This window comes from Nyctereutes procyonoides, unplaced genomic scaffold, assembly GCF_905146905.1.
Source record: "Nyctereutes procyonoides isolate TBG_1078 unplaced genomic scaffold, NYPRO_anot_genome, whole genome shotgun sequence".
Lineage (NCBI taxonomy): Eukaryota > Metazoa > Chordata > Mammalia > Carnivora > Canidae > Nyctereutes > Nyctereutes procyonoides.
In genome coordinates, this window is record NW_026575125.1 from 51545698 (window position 1) to 51566863 (window position 21166).

The window sequence follows — 21166 nt, forward strand, 5'->3', positions numbered from 1 at the left end:
GCCACTGGGGCTGTTCCTCCTGGGGCCCGACGGGGTAAACAACCCCCGCTGAGCCCTGCAGCAGGCAGGGGCAGAGCAGCTCCCCCAAGTGCTAACACCTGAAAATCAGCGCAGCAGGCCCCTCCCCCAGAAGACCAGCTAGAGGGACCAGTGATACTCCCCCGTGTTCCAATACAGCTTGTTTTTGGCCACTCTGCACTGAGCAAAATGACTAGAAGGAAAACCTCACTTCAAAAGAAAGAATCAGAAACAGCCCTCTCTCCCACAGAGTTACAAAATCTGGATTACACTTCAATGTCAGAAACCCAATTCAGAAGCACTATTATACAGCTACTGGGGGCTCTAGAAAAAAGCATTAAGGCCTCACGAGACTTCATGACTGCAGAATTTAGATCCAATCAGGCAGAAATTAAAAATCAATTGAATGAGATGCAATCCAAACTAGAAGTCCTAACGACGAGGGTTAACGAGGTGGAAGAACGAGTGAGTGACATAGAAGACAAGTTAATGGCAAAGAGGGAAACTGAGGAAAAAAGAGACAATCAATTAAGGGACCATGAAGACAGATTAAGGCAAATAAATGACACTCTAAGGAAGAAAAAGCTACGTTTAATTGGGGTTCCCGAGGGCGCCGAAAGGGACAGAGGGCCAGAATATGTATTTGAACAAATCCTAGCTGAAAACTTTCCCAATCTGGGAAGGGAAACAGGCATTCAGATCCAGGAAATAGAGAGATCCCCCCCTAAAATCAATAAAAACCGTTCAACACCTCGACATCTAATAGTGAAGCTTGCAAATTCCAAAGATAAAGAGAAGATCCTTAAAGCAGCAAGAGACAAGAAGTCCCTGACTTTCATGGGGAGGAATATTAGGGTAACAGCAGACCTCTCCACAGAGACCTGGCAGGCCAGAAAGGGCTGGCAGGATATATTCAGGGTCCTAAATGAGAAGAACATGCAACCAAGAATACTTTATCCAGCAAGGCTCTCATTCAAAATAGAAGGAGAGATAAAGAGCTTCCAAGACAGGCAGGAACTGAAAGAATATGTGACCTCCAAACCAGCTCTGCAAGAAATTTTAAGGGGGACTCTTAAAACTCCCCTTTAAGAAGAAGTTCAAGTAACTCTGAACGTGAATGGGCTTAATGACCCCATCAAAAGGCGCAGAGTTTCAGACTGGATAAAAAAACAGGACCCATCTATTTGCTGTCTACAAGAGACTCATTTTAGACAGAAGGACACCTACAACCTGAAAATAAAAGGTTGGAGAACCATTTACCATTCAAATGGGTCTCAAAATATACCCTAAAAACTACAGAACACTTCTGAAAGAAATTGAGGAAGACACAAAGAGATGGAAAAATATTCCATGCTCATGGATTGACAGAATTAATATTGTGAAAATGTCAATGTTACCCAGGGCAATTTACACGTATAATGCAATCCCTATCAAAATACCATGGACTTTCTTCAGAGACTTAGAACAAATTATTTTAAGATTTGTGTGGAATCAGAAAAGACCCCAAACAGCCAGGGGAATTTTAAAAAAAGAAAACCATATCTGGGGGCATCACAATGCCAGATTTCAGGTTGTACTACAAAGCTGTGTTCATCAAGACAGTGTGGTACTGGCACAAAAACAAACATATAGATCAATGGAACAGAACAGAGAACCCAGAAGTGGACCCTGAACTTTATGCTCAACTAATATACGATAAAGGAGGAAAGACGATCCACTAGAAGAAAGACAGTCTCTTCAATAAATGGTGCTGGGAAAATTGGACATCCACATGCAGAAGAATGAAACTGGACCACTCTCTTGCACCATACACAAAGATAAACTCAAAATGGATGAAAGATCTAAATGTGAGACAAGATTCCATCAAAATCCCAGAGAAGAACTCAGGCAACACCCTTTTTGAACTTGGCCACAGTAACCGGAGAAGGACAAACAGTGTATGTTCTCATTCATTTGGGGAATATGAATAATAGCGAAAGGGAATATATGGGAAGGGAGAAGAAATGTGTGAGAAATATCAGAAAGGGAGACAGAACATAAAGACTTCTAACTCTGGGAAATGAACTAGGGGTGGTGGAGGGGGAGGAGGGTGGAGGGTGGGGGTGAATGGGTGACGGGCACTGAGGGGTACACTTGACGGGATGAGCACTGGGTGTTATTCTGTATGTTGGTAAATTGAACACCAATAAAAATTAATTTATAAAAAAAAGGGTACTATGAAAACAAAAATAAAAGGTCTAACAATTTTAATAATAAATTCTAAATAAGAACATAATTCATTGCAAACAGTTTTGATAGACCTCTTGAACAAAAAAAATCAGTTCTAAGAGTTCTACAAATAGAAATGTCAATAAGGATACTATTAATTTGTTAATCCTTAATGGGTATTAGCTGTTATTCTAATTTAACATTCAAACATTTTGCCTTTCCCTTCTAAATTATCAGCTCTTTAGTTGAATAAAGTCCCTATATGTTTGCAGCTTCCAGAAATATTTTTTGCAGTGGCTATTATAGCAGGTGAGGATATACAGACTATATTTATTGATGAAGACAGTATATCAAGCAAAATCTTCCCAATCTTTGAAATTCCATTCTAAATGTTTAAGTTCTTCCAAAATGTTTATTTGCATATTATTTATATAGTTTCTCATCCTGCAAAATGTCAGTTTTTTTATCATAGATATTTAGCTACATAAAGTACTGATGATAAGGTACAGTGAAAAACAGCAAATCCTCAAAAAACTCATATACTTACAATCTCTCAAAAGAGTATTACTTTTTCTTGGGTACAAAACATGCATGAACTTTTTTCCAACAGCTTTTAGATCACGCATCTGAAAGATATAAACAACTTGCATTATCATGACCAAAGTTACCAAGTAGTCCCATCAATTAATTTGCTAAAATTTCTTTTATTTTAACCACCTGGGAGTCCTTCATTGAATTTGGGAACTACAACTCCAGTTTAACTCCTTCACTACACAAGCAGACCAGAAAGGCAGGGTGTTTCTATTAACTTTTTTATTAACTCCGTAAGCCAACATTTAACTTTTTACCACATCCAGCATTCTGTTTTAATTTTAAAGCTCTGTAAAAGAGAAATATAGCTGTCCCAATATGTTACTCAAAGAACCTAAAATGATAGATCTACTAAAATCTACTCTGCAAAACATGGCATCTGACTTTCAGTTCATAACTGATGAAGTCCAAGGGCCATAAATTAGCCTGCTCCCTAGCTACATTATACACAATATAAAACAAACTAATTTCCAACATTTCCAGCTTAACTGATAAAAGAATCCTAGAAGCCAGATTTTAAAAAATCAAGACATGTGAGGGGACCCTGGGTAGCTCAGTCGGTTAAACATATGCCTTCAGCTCAGGTAATGATCTCACAGTCTTGGGATGGGGCCCTGTGTCAGGCTCCCTGCTCAGTGCAGATGGGGGGAATCTGCCTCTCCCTCTGCCCTTACTCCCTGCTCATGAATAAATAAAAATATCTTTAAAAAATCAACACATTTGAGGAAGAGTGTAGTAATACAAATACAACCTGTAAAAATATAGTTAATTCTGTCCTAATTTTTTTCACCTAGAAATTTCTTCACGTCATTAACAGTTCTTTGTAAATATATATATATATATATTTTTAAATGGGGCATTTTTATTTATTTATTTATGATAGTCACAGAGAGAGAGAGAGAGGCAGAGACACAGGCAGAGGGAGAAGCAGGCTCCATGCACCGGGAGCCTGATGTGGGATTCGATCCCGGGTCTCCAGGATCGCGCCCTGGGCCAAAGGCAGGTGCCAAACCGCTGCGCCACCCAGGGATCCCTGTAAATATATTTTTAATGGTTGTTTAGTATTCCACTATATAGATGTAACATAATTTACTTAACTGATAACTTCTCTGTTGTTCAATTTCCCTTTATTATAAGGCCTGCTATAATAAATATCTTTGTATATTCATATTTTTCTGTATTTTGAAAAATATTTTTTAAAAAAATTTCTGTATACTCTATGTGGAGAATTATCAGCTAAAAATATTTGAAAATTGTAAAATTCTTAATACTCATTATAGCCAAACTGCTGTCCAAGAAGGTTGTACCAAATTGTTCTCTAGGGGAAAATCTTAAATTTCAATAAATAAGATTTACTGAAAATCAGTGAACCAAACAAAAATAATTACAAAGTGCTAGAGTTATTTAGTCCCATGCTACTGAACAGGAGTTCTATCAGCTAGTCTTACTTACAATGGTATTCTGAACAGATTCATTTAATGTGGAGCTGTCAAATTCCCGAATTTGAGATCTCATAGGAATGGTGATTTCTCCTTCCACGGGGATGTCTTGAGAGATTGATATGTCGGAAAGGCCTGCAAACTGAGAAGAGTTGGGGAAAAGAAATTAAAGCCTGTAATCAACTGCAGCATTCCTCAAAGACATCATTTTCTAGTGAGTAGGGACTATGTCTTTTTGTAGGGTTTTACACAGTTTTTTAAGTAAGGTATTAGTTTACCAGATGTTAAACAATGTGGTCAACTAAAATTCTCAAATGTTTCTTTTCACTTAAAGAAGGAGATGGCATATGATGAAAAAAGTTACAAAGTAAATGGCATAGGTACTTTCTTGCCCTCAAATATTTGCTTTCTTTCAAGCATGCAGCCATCACAGGGCACAAGCTAACAAGATTGCAAAGCTATTTGAAAGTGACCTTTTGGCAATCATATCTTTACACAGCCACAATTCTGTAGCTCTTCAGCTCCTTGGTAGGCTCTGGTGGTCTCTGCTGGCTAGAAAGGAGTGTTATGTTAAGCCTGAAGGGCAACTGGGAAGAACAGGGAAATAGCAAAATAAATCTTGATCTCTACTCTTTTTACCAGGTTACTTGGCAAACCAGATCAAACAACATTTCCAAAGTGTTATGAGATTGCAAGCTTATAAACTCTTATGTTCATCTGCCAAATTTTATTATTGTAACTAAAACGTTGAAATCTTCAAATTCCTAAGAAAACAAAAGCAATCCCTTCTCATGGATTTTGGCCCAACAGGCACAATATTTAAATGGTAGCAGTTGCAGGTAAATAAAATACAAGATAGTATGCTGCACAAATCATGGTGAATTTCTACAAAGATATGGAAAGTATAAAGTCAAATGATAATGTCAGAAGTAAATGAACACAGTTTAACAGATGAATAATGCCTTTGACAGCTGTATCTGTAGATTCAACACAGCCAAAAAAAGAAATCAGTAATAGGCCAGTCAAAATTATCTGGACTAAAATAAAAAGAAAATTTTAGAAAGAAAAAAATATATGTATCAAATCATTGTATACCTTAAACTTATACAGTATTATAATGCCAATTATATCTCAATAAAACTAGAAAAACAAACAAAACCTAAAACAGAATAAGCATCCAAGAGCTGTAAGTCAATATCAAATAGTCTAATATAGATAGATAGACAGATAGAAAATATAATTGGAATCCCAGAAGAGAGAAAATGTATCTGAAAATATATTTGGATTTTTTATAATGGCTGAACACATTCCCAAAATAATGAAACATATCAAATGACAGACCCAAACCCAGAGAACCCCACTCAAGATAAACACCTAAAGACAAAACAAAATTAAAAATCCAAAACTTGGATACATTCAAACTACTGAAAACCAAAACTATAACCCTGAAGGTAGCTAGAGAAACAAAAGATGTTGTATTCAGAGGAACAGAGATAAATAACAGACATTTCACCCAAAACTACCCAAGCGAGAAGAAAATGGAAGCACCTTTAGAATGCTGCAAAAACAAAACAAAACAAAACAAAAAAACAACAACCCTGTAACCTATAATTCTAAGTCCAGTAAAAGAAGCTATCAAAAATGAAGGCAAAATAAAGACTTTTTTTTAGACAAGCAAATGCTGAGGCATGCACTACAAGAAATGTTAAATAAAAATCTTCAGGAAGATGGTATTAGAAGGAAACTTTGATTTACACAGGAAAAGATCACCAGGAAGTGGTTAAAATGAAGATAAGTACAAAAAACATTTTTTCTTGTTTTAAATGATTCTAAAAGATGATTGCCTAAAGCAGGGGTCATGAAACATTTTCTGTAAAGGACTCCAAAAGTAAGTGTTCTGGGCTTTGAGAGCCATGTAGATTCTGTTGCAACTACTCAACTCTACCACTGTAGCATGAAAGCAATCAAAGACAAGATATAAACAATGAATAAAACCTTATTTTTAAAAACAGGTAGTGAGTCAGATTTTAAATTATAAAAATATGACATTTAGGAGATGAATGGAAATTTGAACACTGACAAGATACTTGATACTAGGGAATTAATAATTTTTTGGATGTAGTAATAACATTGTGGTTATGTTCCTTAAAAACAGACTCCTTTTCTTTTAGAGATACACATTAAATATTTACTCAAGTCATGTTGCCTGAGATTTCTTTCAAAATAGTATAGTAGGGAAATGGATAGGGCTATAGAAGAAAGAAGACTGGCCATAAATTGATAAGTATTGAAAGTTAGGTACATGAGGGTATATTTTACCATTGTACTTTTGTATGCCTCTGAAACTTTTCTTAATAAATAGTTAAAAAACAAATATTCCTAATTTTAGGGACCACCTAAGTTTTTTTTTTATTCTTGCTCCACCTCCAACAAAAAAGAACCTGAATGCAATCAAACCTCTGTATCTTAGAGTTTAAAGGAAATATGTGGATAAAGGAACATACTAAAAATACCACAAGGATACAATCAGCCAAATACAGAAAGTGAAGAATCCTACAAGACAAATCACTGAATTTAAACAAATAAATTACATTTAAAACAGGAGGACATTTATACACTAAGAGAAACTTAAGAGATTTATTATCCAAATGCATTTTGTTGAGTTTGTTTGGATCCTGTTTTGAACAAATTGTAAAAACACATCTTTTTAAAAAATTGTGAGATGATGAGCAGAGATTAGATGATATCTAGGAATTACTAGTTTTGTTATTGTGATAGCAAAGAAAATGTCCTTACCTGTTAGAGAAATACACTGATGTATTTACAGGAAAAGTGGTATTTCTAGGATTTGCCTTAAAAGACTCAGAACAGATCATGAAAGGCAATGCAAGACCATTAAAGACTGAATAGAACTAAGGAAAAATAACAAGTCAATGCAATGTGAAATCCTGGATAGATCCTGGAACATTAGTAGAAAACCTGATAAAATTCAAGTAAGATCTGTGATTTATTTTTTTTAAACTTTTTTTTTATTTGTTTTATGATAGTCACAGAGAGAGAGAGAGAGGCAGACACAGGCAGAGGGAGAAGCAGGCTCCAGGCACCGGAAGCCCGACGTGGGATCCGATCCTGGGTCTCCAGGGTCGTGCCCCGGGCCAAAGGCAGGCGCCAAACCGCTGCGCCACCCAGGGATCCCAGATCTGTGATTTAGTTAATAGTATTGTGCCAATGTTAATTTACTGATTCTGATCATTGTACTATGGTTATGCACAGTGTTAATATTAGAGGAAACTGGGGGAGGCATATGTAGGAAATCTCTGTTGCAACTTTTCGGTATGTATAAAATTAGTTAAAAATAAACAGGTTAAAAAATCATACTCCAGCGGCGCCTGGATGGCTCAGTGGGTTGGGCATTCGCCTTCAGCTCGGGTCATGGTCTTGGGGTCCTGGGATCGAATCCCACATCAGGCTCACTGCTTGGTGGCAAGTCTGCTTCTCCCTCTCCATCTTTGATCTCTCTGGCTGTCACTCTCTCTCAAATAAATAAATAGTATTTCCTGCTTCATCGAGTATTAGTTGACCATAGAGTTGAGGGCCCATTTCTGGTTACTCTATTCTGGTCCATTGATCTATGTGTCTGGTTTTATGCCAGTACCACACGGTCTTGATACAGCTTTACAGTGCAACCTGAAATCCGGCACTGTGATGCCCCCAGCTCTGGTTTTCTTTTTCAATATTCCCCTGGCTGTTCGGGGTCCTTTCTGATGCCACACAAATCTTAAGATGATTTGTTCCAACTCTCTGAAGAAAGTCCATGGTATTTTGATAGGGATTGCATTAAGTGTGTAAATTGCCCTGGGTAGCATTGACATTTTCACACTATTAATTCTTCCAATCCATGAGCATGGAATATTTTTCCATCTCTTTGTGTCTACCTCAATTTCTTTCAGAAGTGTTCTGTAGTTTTTAGGGTATAGATGCTTTATCTCCTTGGTGAGGTTTATTCCTAGGTATCTTATGCTTTTGGATGCAATTGTAAATAAATAAGTAAAAATGCTTAAAAAATTCATACTCCGAAGAAAAAGGAACCCTCATGCACTGTTGGTGGGAATGCAAGTCAGTGCAGCCACAGTGAAAAGCAGTATGGAGGTTCCTAAAAAATTAAAAATAGAATCACCATAGGATCCAGTAATTCCACTACTGGGTATTTACCTAAAGAAAATGAAAACATTGACTTGATGGGACACCTGGGTGGCTCGGTGGTTGAGCATCTGCCTTTGGCTCAGGGCGTGATCCCAGGATCTGGGATCAAGTCCCACATCTGGCTCCCTGTGGGGAGCCTGCTTCTTCCTCTGCCTATGTCTCTGCCTCTCTCTCTATGTCTCTCATGAGTAAATAAATAAATCTTTTTTTAAAAAAAGAAAACACTAACTTGAAAAGATATATGCACCCCTAGGTTTATTGCAACATTATTTACAATAGCCGAAACATGGAAGCATACCAAGTGTCCATTGATAGATGAATGGATAAAGATGTGGTATATATACAATGGAATATGATTCAGCCATAAAAAAATGAGATCTTGTCATTTGCAGCAACATGGATGTATCTAGAGAGTAACTTAATGCTAAGTAAAAAAAGTCAGAGAAAGACATATATTACTTCACTCATATGTAGTATTTAGGAAACAAAAACAAATGAATGACAAAAAAAGAGACAAAAAAAACCCAGACTCTTAAAATATAGAGAATATAGAGAAGATGGTTGCAAGATGGGAGGTCGGTTGGGGGGGGGGATAAGTGAAAAATATAAAGGGGATTAAGAGTACACTGACATGATGAGCACTGAGATGTGCATAGCATTGTTGAACCACTATGTTGTACACCTGAAACTATTATATCACTATATGTTAATTATACTTGAACTTTAAAAATAAATTAAAAATAGATTATAAATTTAAAAAAATCATACTCCAGAAAAAAATATGTGGTGGGGAGATGAAATAAGAATAGCAGAATTTTGGGATGCCTGGGTGGCTGAGTGGTAGAGTGTCTGCCTTTGGTTCAGGGCATGATCCTGGGGTCCTGGGATTGAGTCCCATATCGAGTTCCCTGTAGGAAGCCTGCTTCTCCCTCTGCCTATGTCTCTGCCTCTCTCTGTGTCTCTCATGAATAGATAAAATCTTTAAAAAAAAGAATAGCAGAATTTTGATAGGTACATAGGGTTCATTACACCACTCTTTATTTATATACTTAAAAGCTTCTGTAATACAATTTTCAAATACATCACTTCCTTGTTTCTGTCATTCCCTCAAACTACTCTTGTCCCCTTCCTCTTCCCTGATCAAATTGCTCTGCACTTGCCCACTCTCTTAATCCTTTGTAATTTGGCACTGGCCTTCCTACAACTTTACTGACATGGCTCTGTAACAGTGACCTCATAATGAAGAAATATAAGGATCCTTTCACCCTCTGAATATTCGTCAGCACTTTATATGTAAATCACCCATTTTGAAACTGCATACTCTCACTACTATGACACTGACCTTTCAAGCTCCAGGATTGCTGTTTCTTTTTTTTTAAAGATTTCATTTATTTATTCATGAGAGACACAGAGAGAGAGGCAGAGATAGGCAGAGGGAGAAGCAGGCTCCCTGCAGGGAGCCTGATGTGGGACTCAATCCCGGGACTCCAGGATCATGCCCTGAGCTGAAGTCAGGCACTTAACCACTGAGCCACCAAGGCGTCCCTAGGATTGCTGTTTTGAGTTTTCAAGCTGCCTGCAATGCTAGGGGAAGGCAAAGCAGTACAGAAGGAATGAGCTTCAAAGCCAAATTGGGCTCTGACCTCACTTGGAGACAATACCGTCATAAGAATTAGCTAACACCAGCATTGCACCTAGCACATAGTTAGCGCTCAACATATGATATTTGGAGAATATTGGTTAAGAGTGCAGAGTGCAGACTGCTGAAGCTAGACAGCTTGGGTTCAAATCCCAGCTCTATCATTTACTACCTATGTGACACTGAGTAGGTTCTTTAACCTCTCCATTCCTCAGTTCATCTATAAAATCAAGAGAATAGTATCATCATTACAGGGCTATTGTAAGGAAGAAATGTATTACTATGTGTAAAGCACTTAGTAGGAGGCTCACAGCAGGGGCTAGATAAATGTTAGCCCTAGTTCAAGATTACCAGGGAGTCAATTCCAGTTCTGTCACTATTGTATAATAAAGAATTTGGCTGGCATTTGTCTCCTGTTCCTGGAATGTAGCCTCTAAACCCTTGGAATTTCCTTTTTTTAAGATTTTATTTATTTATGAGAGAGAGAGAGAGAGAGAGAGAGAGAGAGAGAAAGGCAGAGACACAGGCAGAGGGAGAAGCAGACTCCATACAGGGAGCCTGATGTGGGACTCAATCCTGGGGTACCGCCCTGAGCCAAAGGCAGATGCTCAACCGCTGAGCCACCCAGGCATCCCAACCCTTGGAATTTCCTAACTGACAGTGTTACTTTTGTTATTCATGGTGGGCCCTAACAGTTGAGCTAACAGGTGAGTCAGGGTAGGCCCCTAGACAGTTTAGATGACTCAGCATAGGGACAACCATTCCAGACAGACAAAACACAAGATTAGAAGGTTGAAGCTTTGACTTCTGTGACAGGAACGGGCCTCTGGGGAGAGGAGTCGTCAATGATTCAGTCAATCATGCCTACATAAAGAAAAACTAATAAAGACTCTAGATACATGAGTGCACTTCCCTGGTTGGCAATATTCTGCTTATTTTCACACAATGATATATCAGGGGGTTAACATGGTTCTGACTCCACAGGGAGAAGACAAGGAAGCTTTGTGTTAGGGACCATCCCAGACCTCACCCTATGCATCTCCCCCTTTTGCTTGTTTGGATTATATCCTTTTGCTATCATGAAACTCTTTGGGGATCATGGGAACCCCAAAATTTGTAGCCAGTAGGTCAGAATTAAGGGTGATCATGGCAATATCCAAACCTGTGGTAGGTTTGTGGAAGACTGTGTCCTTAACCTGTGAATTTTGGCTTAACTCCAAAAACACTTTGGGGATCATGGGAACCCCAAAATTTGTAGCCAGTAGGTCAGAATTAAGGGTGATCATGGCAATATCCAAACCTGTGGTAGGTTTGTGGAAGACTGTGTCCTTAACCTGTGAATTTTGGCTTAACTCCAGCTTACTGGTTTTGGAAGTCACTGTAGTCACTAAATGCCAGGTGATTCCTATCCTTTCCACCATCCCAACATTTCCTCAATGTCTCTCCTCAGGAGAATTAGGATATTGTTCAGAGAGCTGAGCTGAGATCTGTGGACTTCAAGCCCCACCTATGACAGACAGGACTTCTAGGCCCTCAGCTAGTGGACCTTGCTCTTTGACTAGCCTCTCAGTGGTGTTGAAAGGTGACTTAGACCCAATGTCCCTTCCTTTCTCCCTGTGCAGGTGGGTGCATGCACATGTATACACATGTGTTTACAGAAACTCATGTGTACACTTTGCTGCCTGGCTTGGGCCAATGAGGGGAGCACATAGAGCCAGAGCCAAAAAGATACAATAAAAGCAGGGATTGCAGCCTTAAGAAAGCAGCAGGGACCAGATGGGTTATATCACTGACCAAAATCCTGGAGGAAAGAGTCAACAAGTAGGGAGGAGTGCATCAAACAGAAACCAGGTCAGTCCAAGAGGCTTGGCTCCAAGAAGTGCGGAGCGGTGGCTAGTGGCATGGTCTTCAGTCAACCCCTTTACCTGGGACCAACATCCTTCCAGAACTCAGGCTAAAACCATTATCATAGCTCTTTTTCCTGCTCCCCAAACAGACAAGCAATAGATAGGCATTACCAATGACTGTCTTCTTAACTCTATGCAAATGACTCCTGAATAAAGCTAATCCTGACTTCTGAGCCCTGAAGTCCAGGTTTTAGACAAACTGCCTGCTGCATATCTATTGGATAGGCTGCCAATGTCAAACTAAACGTGCCCAAAATTAATTAGTCAACTTTCAGGGTCCTCATCCTCCTCTTATGTATTTCTGTTCAGGCATCAGTATCCTCCCATTTGTCTACAGCTTTGCTTTTCAAAATGTGGTATAGAGAGCAATAGCAGCAGCAGCAGCAGCAGCAGCACCTGGGAGCTTGTGAGAAATGCAGAATCTCAGGTCTCATCTGAGACCTACCAAATCAGAATAAGATGATTGCTATGCACATTATAGTTTGAAAAACTGTGAGCCAAGATACATTCTCCCTAGCACTACAAACCCTCGAGGATCCTGCCTGTCTCAGATCTTTAGGACTCCCACCACTGCTATCTATCTATAGTCCAGTTCGCAATCACTTGCTCCTAGAAGTATGGTTTTGCTGGTCTAGATTCTAGACATTCCTCATGGGAAGTGTCCCTCAATTATGTTGTCAAATTCATGATTTTAAACCCTTCCTTCCTCAAAAATTTCCACTGGCTCCTCCGCCTATTAAACCTCCAACCTTGGGATCCCCGGGTGGCGCAGCGGTTTAGCGCCTGCCTTTGGCCCAGGGCGCGATCCTGGAGACCCGGGATCGAATCCCACGTCGGGCTCCCGGTGCATGGAGCCTGCTTCTCCCTCTGCCTATGTCTCTGCCTCTCTCTCATTCTATGTGACTATCATAAATAAATAAAAATTAAAAAAAAATAAATAAACCTCCAACCTTAGTAGTCAATAAGAAGAAATAACACTTAGTGAATAATCATTATGCACCAGGCATTCTACCAAATGTTTTACATATCTTTACTCATTTAATCCACCTAACAATCCTATGAACTAACTAATACTGTATCTTCAGTCTACAGATGGGGAAACTGAGGCATGGAGAGGTTAAATGATAGAACTTAGAATCAAACCTAGGCAATTTGACCCCAGTGCACAAATCCTAACCACTGTTTCATACTGCCTCCCTAATTCAGTAGCCTTATTTTCTAAGGCTTACCTCCTAAAAGTTCCCGGTGCTTTAGCCAAAGTGATTTGCCTGTTGTCCTATAAATACATTAACACTTCCCAACCTCTGTACCTTCACCCATGAGAGGTTGTGTAGTATTAATACAAATAATCTGGAGTTCAGAAGCAGACCTAGCTTCAAATTTTAGGCCTAGCCACTCACTGGTCACTAAGACCCTAGGGAAATCAAACTTCTCTGAGTCTTATCTTCTCATCTGCAAGTAAAACAGAGTTTAAAAACCACATAACTGAAATGGCTGCTTTGAAGTCCACAAAATATGCAGAGGGTGTCTAGTACAATCCTGGCACATAGCACATGCTCAATCATTGATAGCTCTTATGCCCACCTGAGATTTGAAATCCTACCCACCCTTTTGAGGCCCTCTCAAATATAACTTCTACTATATAGCTTGCTTAGTCACCCCAACTGGACATGATAGCATCTTCTTTTAAATTTTGTTAAGGTTTTTAAAAAAATTTTTTTTAAATTTATGATAGAGAGAGAGAGAGAGAGAGAGAGAGAGAGAGAGAGAGAGAGAGGCAGAGACACAGGCAGAGGGAGAAGCAGGCTCCATGCACCGGGAGCCCGACGTGGGATTCGATCCCGGGTCTCCAGGATTGTGCCCTGGGCCAAAGGCAGGCGCCAAACCGCTGCGCCACCCAGGGATCCTTGTTAAGGTTTTATGTGTAACTTTCTCTGATATACTACCTTATTTTAGCATTGTACATTTGTTATATTAGACTATAAGCATCATAAGAGCAACTCATTTGTATTCCCTAAAGCAGCTACCATAGTGCATTGCATATTGTGGGAGTTCAATAAATATTACTAAATAGAAGTGGATTGTACTGTTAAATAATGAATGGCTAACACCACTAAAATCCATAAAAGAGAGGTGGAACAGGAACAGGAAACAGCTAAGCACCTGTAACTATGTCAACCATGCACTGTGTGTATACTATCTCATTAGTACCCTCATCAGTTCTGTGATGGGTTACTATCCCATTTTCCAAATGAGGAAACTGGGGTTGAGAGTGACTTCCTCAAGGTCACAATCATTCCACGAGAACTTAGACCCACTCATTCTCTTTCACTGAGGTATCCTCAGTGCCTAAAAAGAGTACTTGGAACATACCCAATGCTCGATAAATATTTGTTGAGTGGATGCAGTGATAAAAAATAGTGCTAGTAAGCAGAACCAGGACCAGAAGCAATTTCATCTGTTTCCCAGTCCAGTCCTCTGCTTTGTTAACTTGCCAATTTATTTAACACAGAGGAAAGGGAAGTACCATTTATCAAACAACTACTATAGAACTGAACACCAGGAAGAGGAATCTTAGGGCAGAATGTTGAATAATTATACTCCTCAGTTCATGATGCTGATTGTGGTCAACACTGTACCTAAATTATAGCATTTCACCTTCCTAAAAATTCTTTGAGGCAGGTATTTTTATATCCATTTTATAGACGAAGAAACACTCTTCATGAAATGATTTGCCTAAACTCTCATAAGAGGAAGAGTGGGTGATTCCAGCCCAAGTAAGTTTAGCTCCAAAACCTGTGTTCTTAAATACCTGTCCAGACTTTGAGCTTGTATTTGCAATGGAAATCGTATCCCATGGTGACAGGAGCAAGGTTGCATCATGCAGAGCATAAGGTTCATGAAGAGCATTGCAACGAGCTGCAACAGGGAGGGCAGGGATTAAACCAAGACTACTGAGGTCACTGAACAAATCAATAATCAAGTTATAACGTCCTATGGGAAGCAATCTCATTAACCCAAGAATGCCGCTACTCCAAGAACTAGTACCATAACTTGATAACATGAAGGGCAGGAGAAACAAAGATATTTAAGAAATCACCTAAAGCTCGGCATTTAACACAATGTACGGGACGAGGACCAGCCCTGGGAGTATGGGAAAGAAAAGCGAATAGGAGTTTCACAAGAAGGCGTGGAAGGAACGAGGAGGACAGGGGGAAAGCGATTAGCCCAAAGAGCAGGTGCAGTGTTGGAACGGGTTCTGGCATCGGGTATAGCGCGGGCCTAAGGGGAGGGAGGAGTTCCGGCCTTCTCAGACCAGGAGCCCGTCACCCGACTTCCTTAAGGGCACTCTGCCTCACCCTCAGTCCCTTTTGTCGCAGAACCCAAGCTCACCAGCGGCCTGGGAGTTGTTGTCCCCGGGTCTCCAGGAGACTCTGCCGCTTTCGCCATCTTAGCCCTCCTTCTCCCGGGTCGCTCCCGTAGGCCTTTGCGGAACCCAAGACGTGGAAGCCGCAGCTGGTCTGCGCGTCATCGCGTGGCGGTCGCGTCACCAAAAGGCGCCTGGTAACAGCTGTTGGTCCCGTCACTTTGCTTTCCGTGTCTGGCCTCCGGTTGTCGGGGAAAGGTCCGAGTCGCCGCGCCTCGCTTGCTTCGCTTCGCTTCTTAGGAGCACGGGTCCCGTTAGACACGCTCCCCCTTTCATAACCGCCGCCCTCAGATCGCTCCTCCGCTGCCCTCGCCCCCGCCTCTGTTTTCTTCAATCCATCGCACCCACGCAGCTCAGGGCGGATCCCCAGGGCTAGCTAGCACTTCACGGAAAAAGCCTGCGGCTCCCCGGGCTGCCGAACAATTTCACGTTTCGTGCTCCTGAATAAAGAGATCAAACCCTCCCGACCGACCGCTCCCTCCACTGTCGCCCCTGCCTGGCTGATTCCTTGTGTCCCCCCCACCCCACCCTCCACCAGCCGCTTTCCAATTCTCAACTTTTACAAACTAAATAAGCTTACTTTTCTCCCTCGCCCCCTTTGAGGAGGTGTGAAGCTAGCTTCTCTACATACATTGGCCAAATGTTAATCCCTCTACAACTTCCAAAATTGCTAATTGATTTGGAGCAAGTACTAAAAACGTTTAAGGTCTAAAAGAGGGTGGTATTCTAAGAATAACATAAAAAAAAAAAAACAACCCTGCATGTCCTACTTTTCCCTACCTAAAAGGACATGCTCGGTGTTTTCCACTCCACTTTACCTTGGCCCCAGGTTAAAATGCAATCAGGCAATACATTCATTTTTGATGCAAGGAGTATTCAAGATACCTGGCTGTCCTTTGAGGGAGTGAATATTAGGTTTCTGCTTTTAACAAACAGAGTAGGAATGGGTGTGTAATAAAGTGCCTTATATTTTTGGATAGGCAATCCAGAAAGAAATCAAGTCTTAAATTTAAGAAAAAAGAATGTGGAATATGGTGGAACGAAATTCCCAAATAAGTAATGAGGCGTGCTTGTGTAGGGGGCTTGTTTTGTGGTTTGTTTTGTTTAAATATTCTCATAATTCTTTATATCAATCACATTTTCAGTACTTGCTCAGGTGCTGATGAGAGTGATATTAAAATTGAGGCTGGTAGATATGAAGCATTTTTTGAGACATTTTAAAAAAGAGAATATTATGCACAATATCCCCAGCCCCAGCTTTACCACCCACTCTACCCTTCCCACTTCCACCCCAGTCCAGATTTCCCGCACTTTTATTATCAGTTACCAAGTCCCTTCCCACTTTCCTGAAGCCATTATTAATCTCTTCTATCTCCTTGCCAAATTCCAAAATTAGTTATCTCTCTCTAACCCCACACTCCAACCTCTACCATCTAACCTCATTTCTTCACCTCCTTGCTACTGGTTTCAAGATGGCCTTCATGCTGGGTTAAGAAGAGGACAGGTCATAAAACAATTGTTGAGGCAGTCAGTGTTCAGGTTACCTAGGCATTATTTCAGACTAAAATGTCAGTTTTCCTCATTTAACTAATAGGGTTCAGGTTGAATATGAGGTAATATGGTATGAAGAAAAAAACTCAAAAAGGTTGTAGAGGAAGGGAGTGGCATAAGGATAAGCTCCTAAAATAGGAAATATTTTATGTTTTATGTTTTTAGTTGCAATATATCTTACAAAATTGCCAAACTCAGTATTCTTTAATGCACATACATTAATACATATTCTTTAATAATAATATGAAGAACTTATTTAGTTGCTCTAAATTACAGGACAATACAATGCACAACTCTATGAAAGACTAGAAAATAATTGAGGAAACAGGCAGTTTCCTAGAAAAATGATCAAAATTAATTCAAAATGGAGGGAGGGAATTTCATAGGACAAAATTTTGGAAATGAAAAATCAAATATATAAAAAAACAAGGTACAGAACAGTTTTTGTGATATGCTAACATCTGGGTATAAAGTAAGGAGGAGGGAATATATATCCATATACTTTAATATTCACAGACTATGTCCCAATGGCTAAACAGATTGGTAACAGTGGTTGCCTCAGGAGACAAACTGAGGGACTGGCAGTAAGAGGTGGGAGGGACTACTTATTGACTTTTAAGGGAGGACTATTTGTTGTATAACCTTTCATGCAGTTTGAAATTTTTACCATATACATGTATTACTTTAACAAAAAGTTGCCAAAGATCTATTCTTCCCTCCCACCTACAAGGTGCTGGATGGTTTCACAGGCTATTTATTCATTCAAGACTTCAAGGAGCAGATCATTTTTACATTACATAAATTTTCCAGAGAAGAAGAAATAAAATTTGAATATTTATTTTAGGGACCCAGTGTAAACATAGTATCAAACCTGACAAAGATAGTACTAAAAAAGAAAACTTTGTATCAGTCTCACTTATTAATATTAGGTACAAACATGTTACACTATTAGTAAATCCAGCAGTTGCAGCCCTGGCCCAGCCCATCCCTTACCCCATTCTCTAATCCCTTCCCACTTTCCTGAGGCTTTTTATAACTTTTGTATTCACACCTATCTCCAAACTAAGTTCTCTCTCTGACTCATCTACCACATGCCTCGTCCCTGGGCTTTCCTAGTGCTTCTGACTCAGGATTGCCTTGCCCCTGGGCTAGGAGGAGGTCAGATTATATAAAACAATCATATATTCAGTCAGTATTAAGGTTACCTGGGTGCCGTTTCAGGCTACACATACCTGTTCCCTGTTTGACAAACAAGATAGAAGATTGGTATGAGATGAAATAGAGTGCTATGTATTTTTGGATAGGCACTCCACAAAATTCCAGAGTCACTCTAAAGGTAAAAAGATATAAAGGACATAAACAACTTACAGAATAGGTAGGAATTGCCATCACATTTTTTTTCGGTTACAAGCATGTCCAGCAACATATGATTGCATTAATTATTCTTTTTAAAACCATGGTTATTTTCAATAGAGCAGTTGACATTTGATATTTTCAATCCATAAAATTATATTCACACACTTAGCATATGTCCAAATTATAATTTTGTAGCAAAAGAAATAATTTTATAGTTTATTTTTAATGCTTGTACATTTGTGCATATTATTCAATATGATTCATACTTTCCCAAAATTTTTGCTATGAAAATAACAATATATAGAAAAGTTGAAGGAATAGTACAGTGAGCACCCATATACACACCACCTAGAATTCTACAAGTCACCTTTTGCTATTTCTGCCTTGTTACATCTCTATCCATCTGTCCACTCAACAAATCTCTTCATGCATCATTTATTTCATTCTTTAAATATTTCAAAGTAAAGACATTAGTATACTTCATGCCTAAACACTTAAGCATGCATTGTTTGAAAAGGAAGAGATAGATCTTTGTGTATTGACACAGGAAGATGTCCACAATATATTAAATGAAAAAAAGCAGCATAGAAAAAAATTATTTGTGTTAAGTATAAAGATTAATGCAGACAGGAATTCAATTGCCCCAACAGTATCCATTTTTCACTTATTCCTTTCTTTTTTTACATTTCTAAACTTAAATTCAACTTGCCAACATATAGTTTAACACCCAGTGCTCATCCCATCAAGTGCCCTCCTCAGTGCCTGTCACCCATTCACCCCATCCGCCAGCCCAAGTCCCCTTCCACAACCTTTAGTTTGTTTCCCAGAGTTAGGAGTCTCTCATGGTTTGTCTCCCTTTCTAATTTTTCCCACTCCGTTTCCCTCCTTTCCCTTATAATCTTTTTCACTATTTCTTATATTCCACGTATGAGTGAAACCATATGATGATTATCTTTCTCCAATTGACTTATTTCACTCAGCATAATACCCTCCAGGTCCACCCATGTCAAAGCAAATGGTGGATATTCATCTTTTCTGATGGCTGAGTAATATTCCACTGTGTGTGTGTGTGTGTGTGTGTGTGTGTGTGTGTGTGTGTAGTTCATTACAGTCTTTGTTTTAAAGTCTATTTTGTCTGATTTAAGTATTGGTCCCCAGCGTTTTAAAAAAACATATTTTAAATAGAGTATCAGTTCTCTAAACCAGAAGTTCAAAACATTATTTATAAAAGGACAGAAATTATATGTTTTAGGCTATGAAGACCTATTGATTCTCTTGCATATTTTTTGTTTTGTTTTGAATTTTTACAGTTCTTTAAAAATGTAATGTCTTAGCCTGTTTGAACTGCTACAACAAAATTCCACAGACTGATTCCTTATAAACAATAGAAACATATTTTTCACGGTTCTGGATGCTAGAAGTCCAATATCTAGGCAATAGCACTAAAGCCATTTTTCTGGTTTATGACTGGCACCTTTTCATTATGTCCTCGTATAGTGGAATGGGCTAGAGGGTTCAGTGGGTTCTCTTTTATAAAAGTATTAATCCCATTCATGAGGGCTCTACTCTTAGGACCTAATAACCTCCCAAAAGCTCCACCTACTAATACCATAACCTTTGGGGTGATTTAGAATTTCAGCATATGAATCTGGAAGAGGGAGCACAAACTTACAGACCATAACACAAAAAAAAAACCACTTTTTAACTTAAGGGACAGCACAAAAATAGGCTGCAGGCTGTATTTTGTGTGTAGGCTGTAGTTTGCCAATTCATGCTTTAGATCTAACTACCTTGTTTACAAGATATACAAACGGCAGTGGAACATGTTCAATTATATCATAGGGATGCAGTCAGCAAAATCCAAACTGAGGGAAGCTCTAATCTACAAACAACCTGTTTGTGGTGTATCCTCAAAAGCAAACATCTCTTCTTCAGTCCTGACTTTGAAAATAAATTGTAAGAGCAAAAGTCAATTGCTATATGTAAATTTCACTTGGATCTTGATTCAGAAAGATATAGAATTAAAAACTGTCATTTGAGACAATCTGGTTAATTTCAATACTGATGGAATTAATGAATATTGAGATTAATGAATGGTTTTATTTATTTTTGGTATGATAACAACTTGTCTATATCTCCCCAAAATTCTGTTGGGATTTTGATTGGAATTGCAATTAATTTATACATCAACTTGGGAGGACCGACATTTTAACAACATTGAGACTTCTAACACATGAATATAGAATATATTTTTCTATTTATTTACATCTTTAATTTCTTTCATCAATATTTTATAGTTTTCAGCAAAATGTATATAGATTTTTGTTAAATTTATACTTAAGCATTTCATTTCCAGCAGTATTGTAAATGTTATTTTTAAAATATCAAATTCTACTTATTCATTGCCGGTATGTATACTGACATTTTATTTTATTTTTTTTTCTGACATTTTATTCTGCAATCTTGCTAAACTCATTTATTAGTTTTAGTAGATTTTTGTAGATTTATCGGGATTTCTGGGTGAACAATAATGTCATCTGTGAATAAGGACACTTTTATTTCTTCCTTTCCAATCTGGATGCCTCATTTCTTTTCTTGTCTTTTTACACATGATAGGACTTCCAGTATGACACTGAACAGGAGTGGTGAGAGGGGACATCCTTGCTTTGTTTTTAAACTAATTAAGTATGACATTAGAGTATTTTTTCACTGATGCTTTTTATTAGATTAAGGAAGTTCTTATCTATTTCTAGTTTGCTGAGAGTTTTTATCAGAAATAGGTGTTGAATTTTGTTGGATATTTTTTCTGCATCAATTGCAGAAAATG

The 21166-nt window shown here is 38.8% G+C and overlaps 1 protein-coding gene across 3 annotated transcripts in view; it reads right to left on the reverse strand.

The window, feature by feature from the left end:
- YIPF6 (Yip1 domain family member 6) overlaps nt 1-15626 on the reverse strand; it is a 29227-nt gene extending 13601 nt beyond the window's left edge. Inside the window, exons 1-4 of one of the 3 annotated variants that reach the window (XM_055338860.1) lie at nt 15365-15626; nt 14818-14924; nt 4270-4398; nt 2774-2852 (exon numbers count right to left, since the gene is read on the reverse strand). In XM_055338860.1, coding sequence (XP_055194835.1) covers nt 2774-2852; nt 4270-4398; nt 14818-14924; nt 15365-15455 — 406 coding nt within the window. In that variant the 5' untranslated portion in view covers nt 15456-15626. The remainder of the gene's footprint in view (nt 1-2773; nt 2853-4269; nt 4399-14817; nt 14925-15364) is intronic. The other 2 variants (XM_055338861.1, XM_055338862.1) reach the window with 2 other exon arrangements.
- Nucleotides 15627-21166: the final 5540 nt, after the last annotated feature.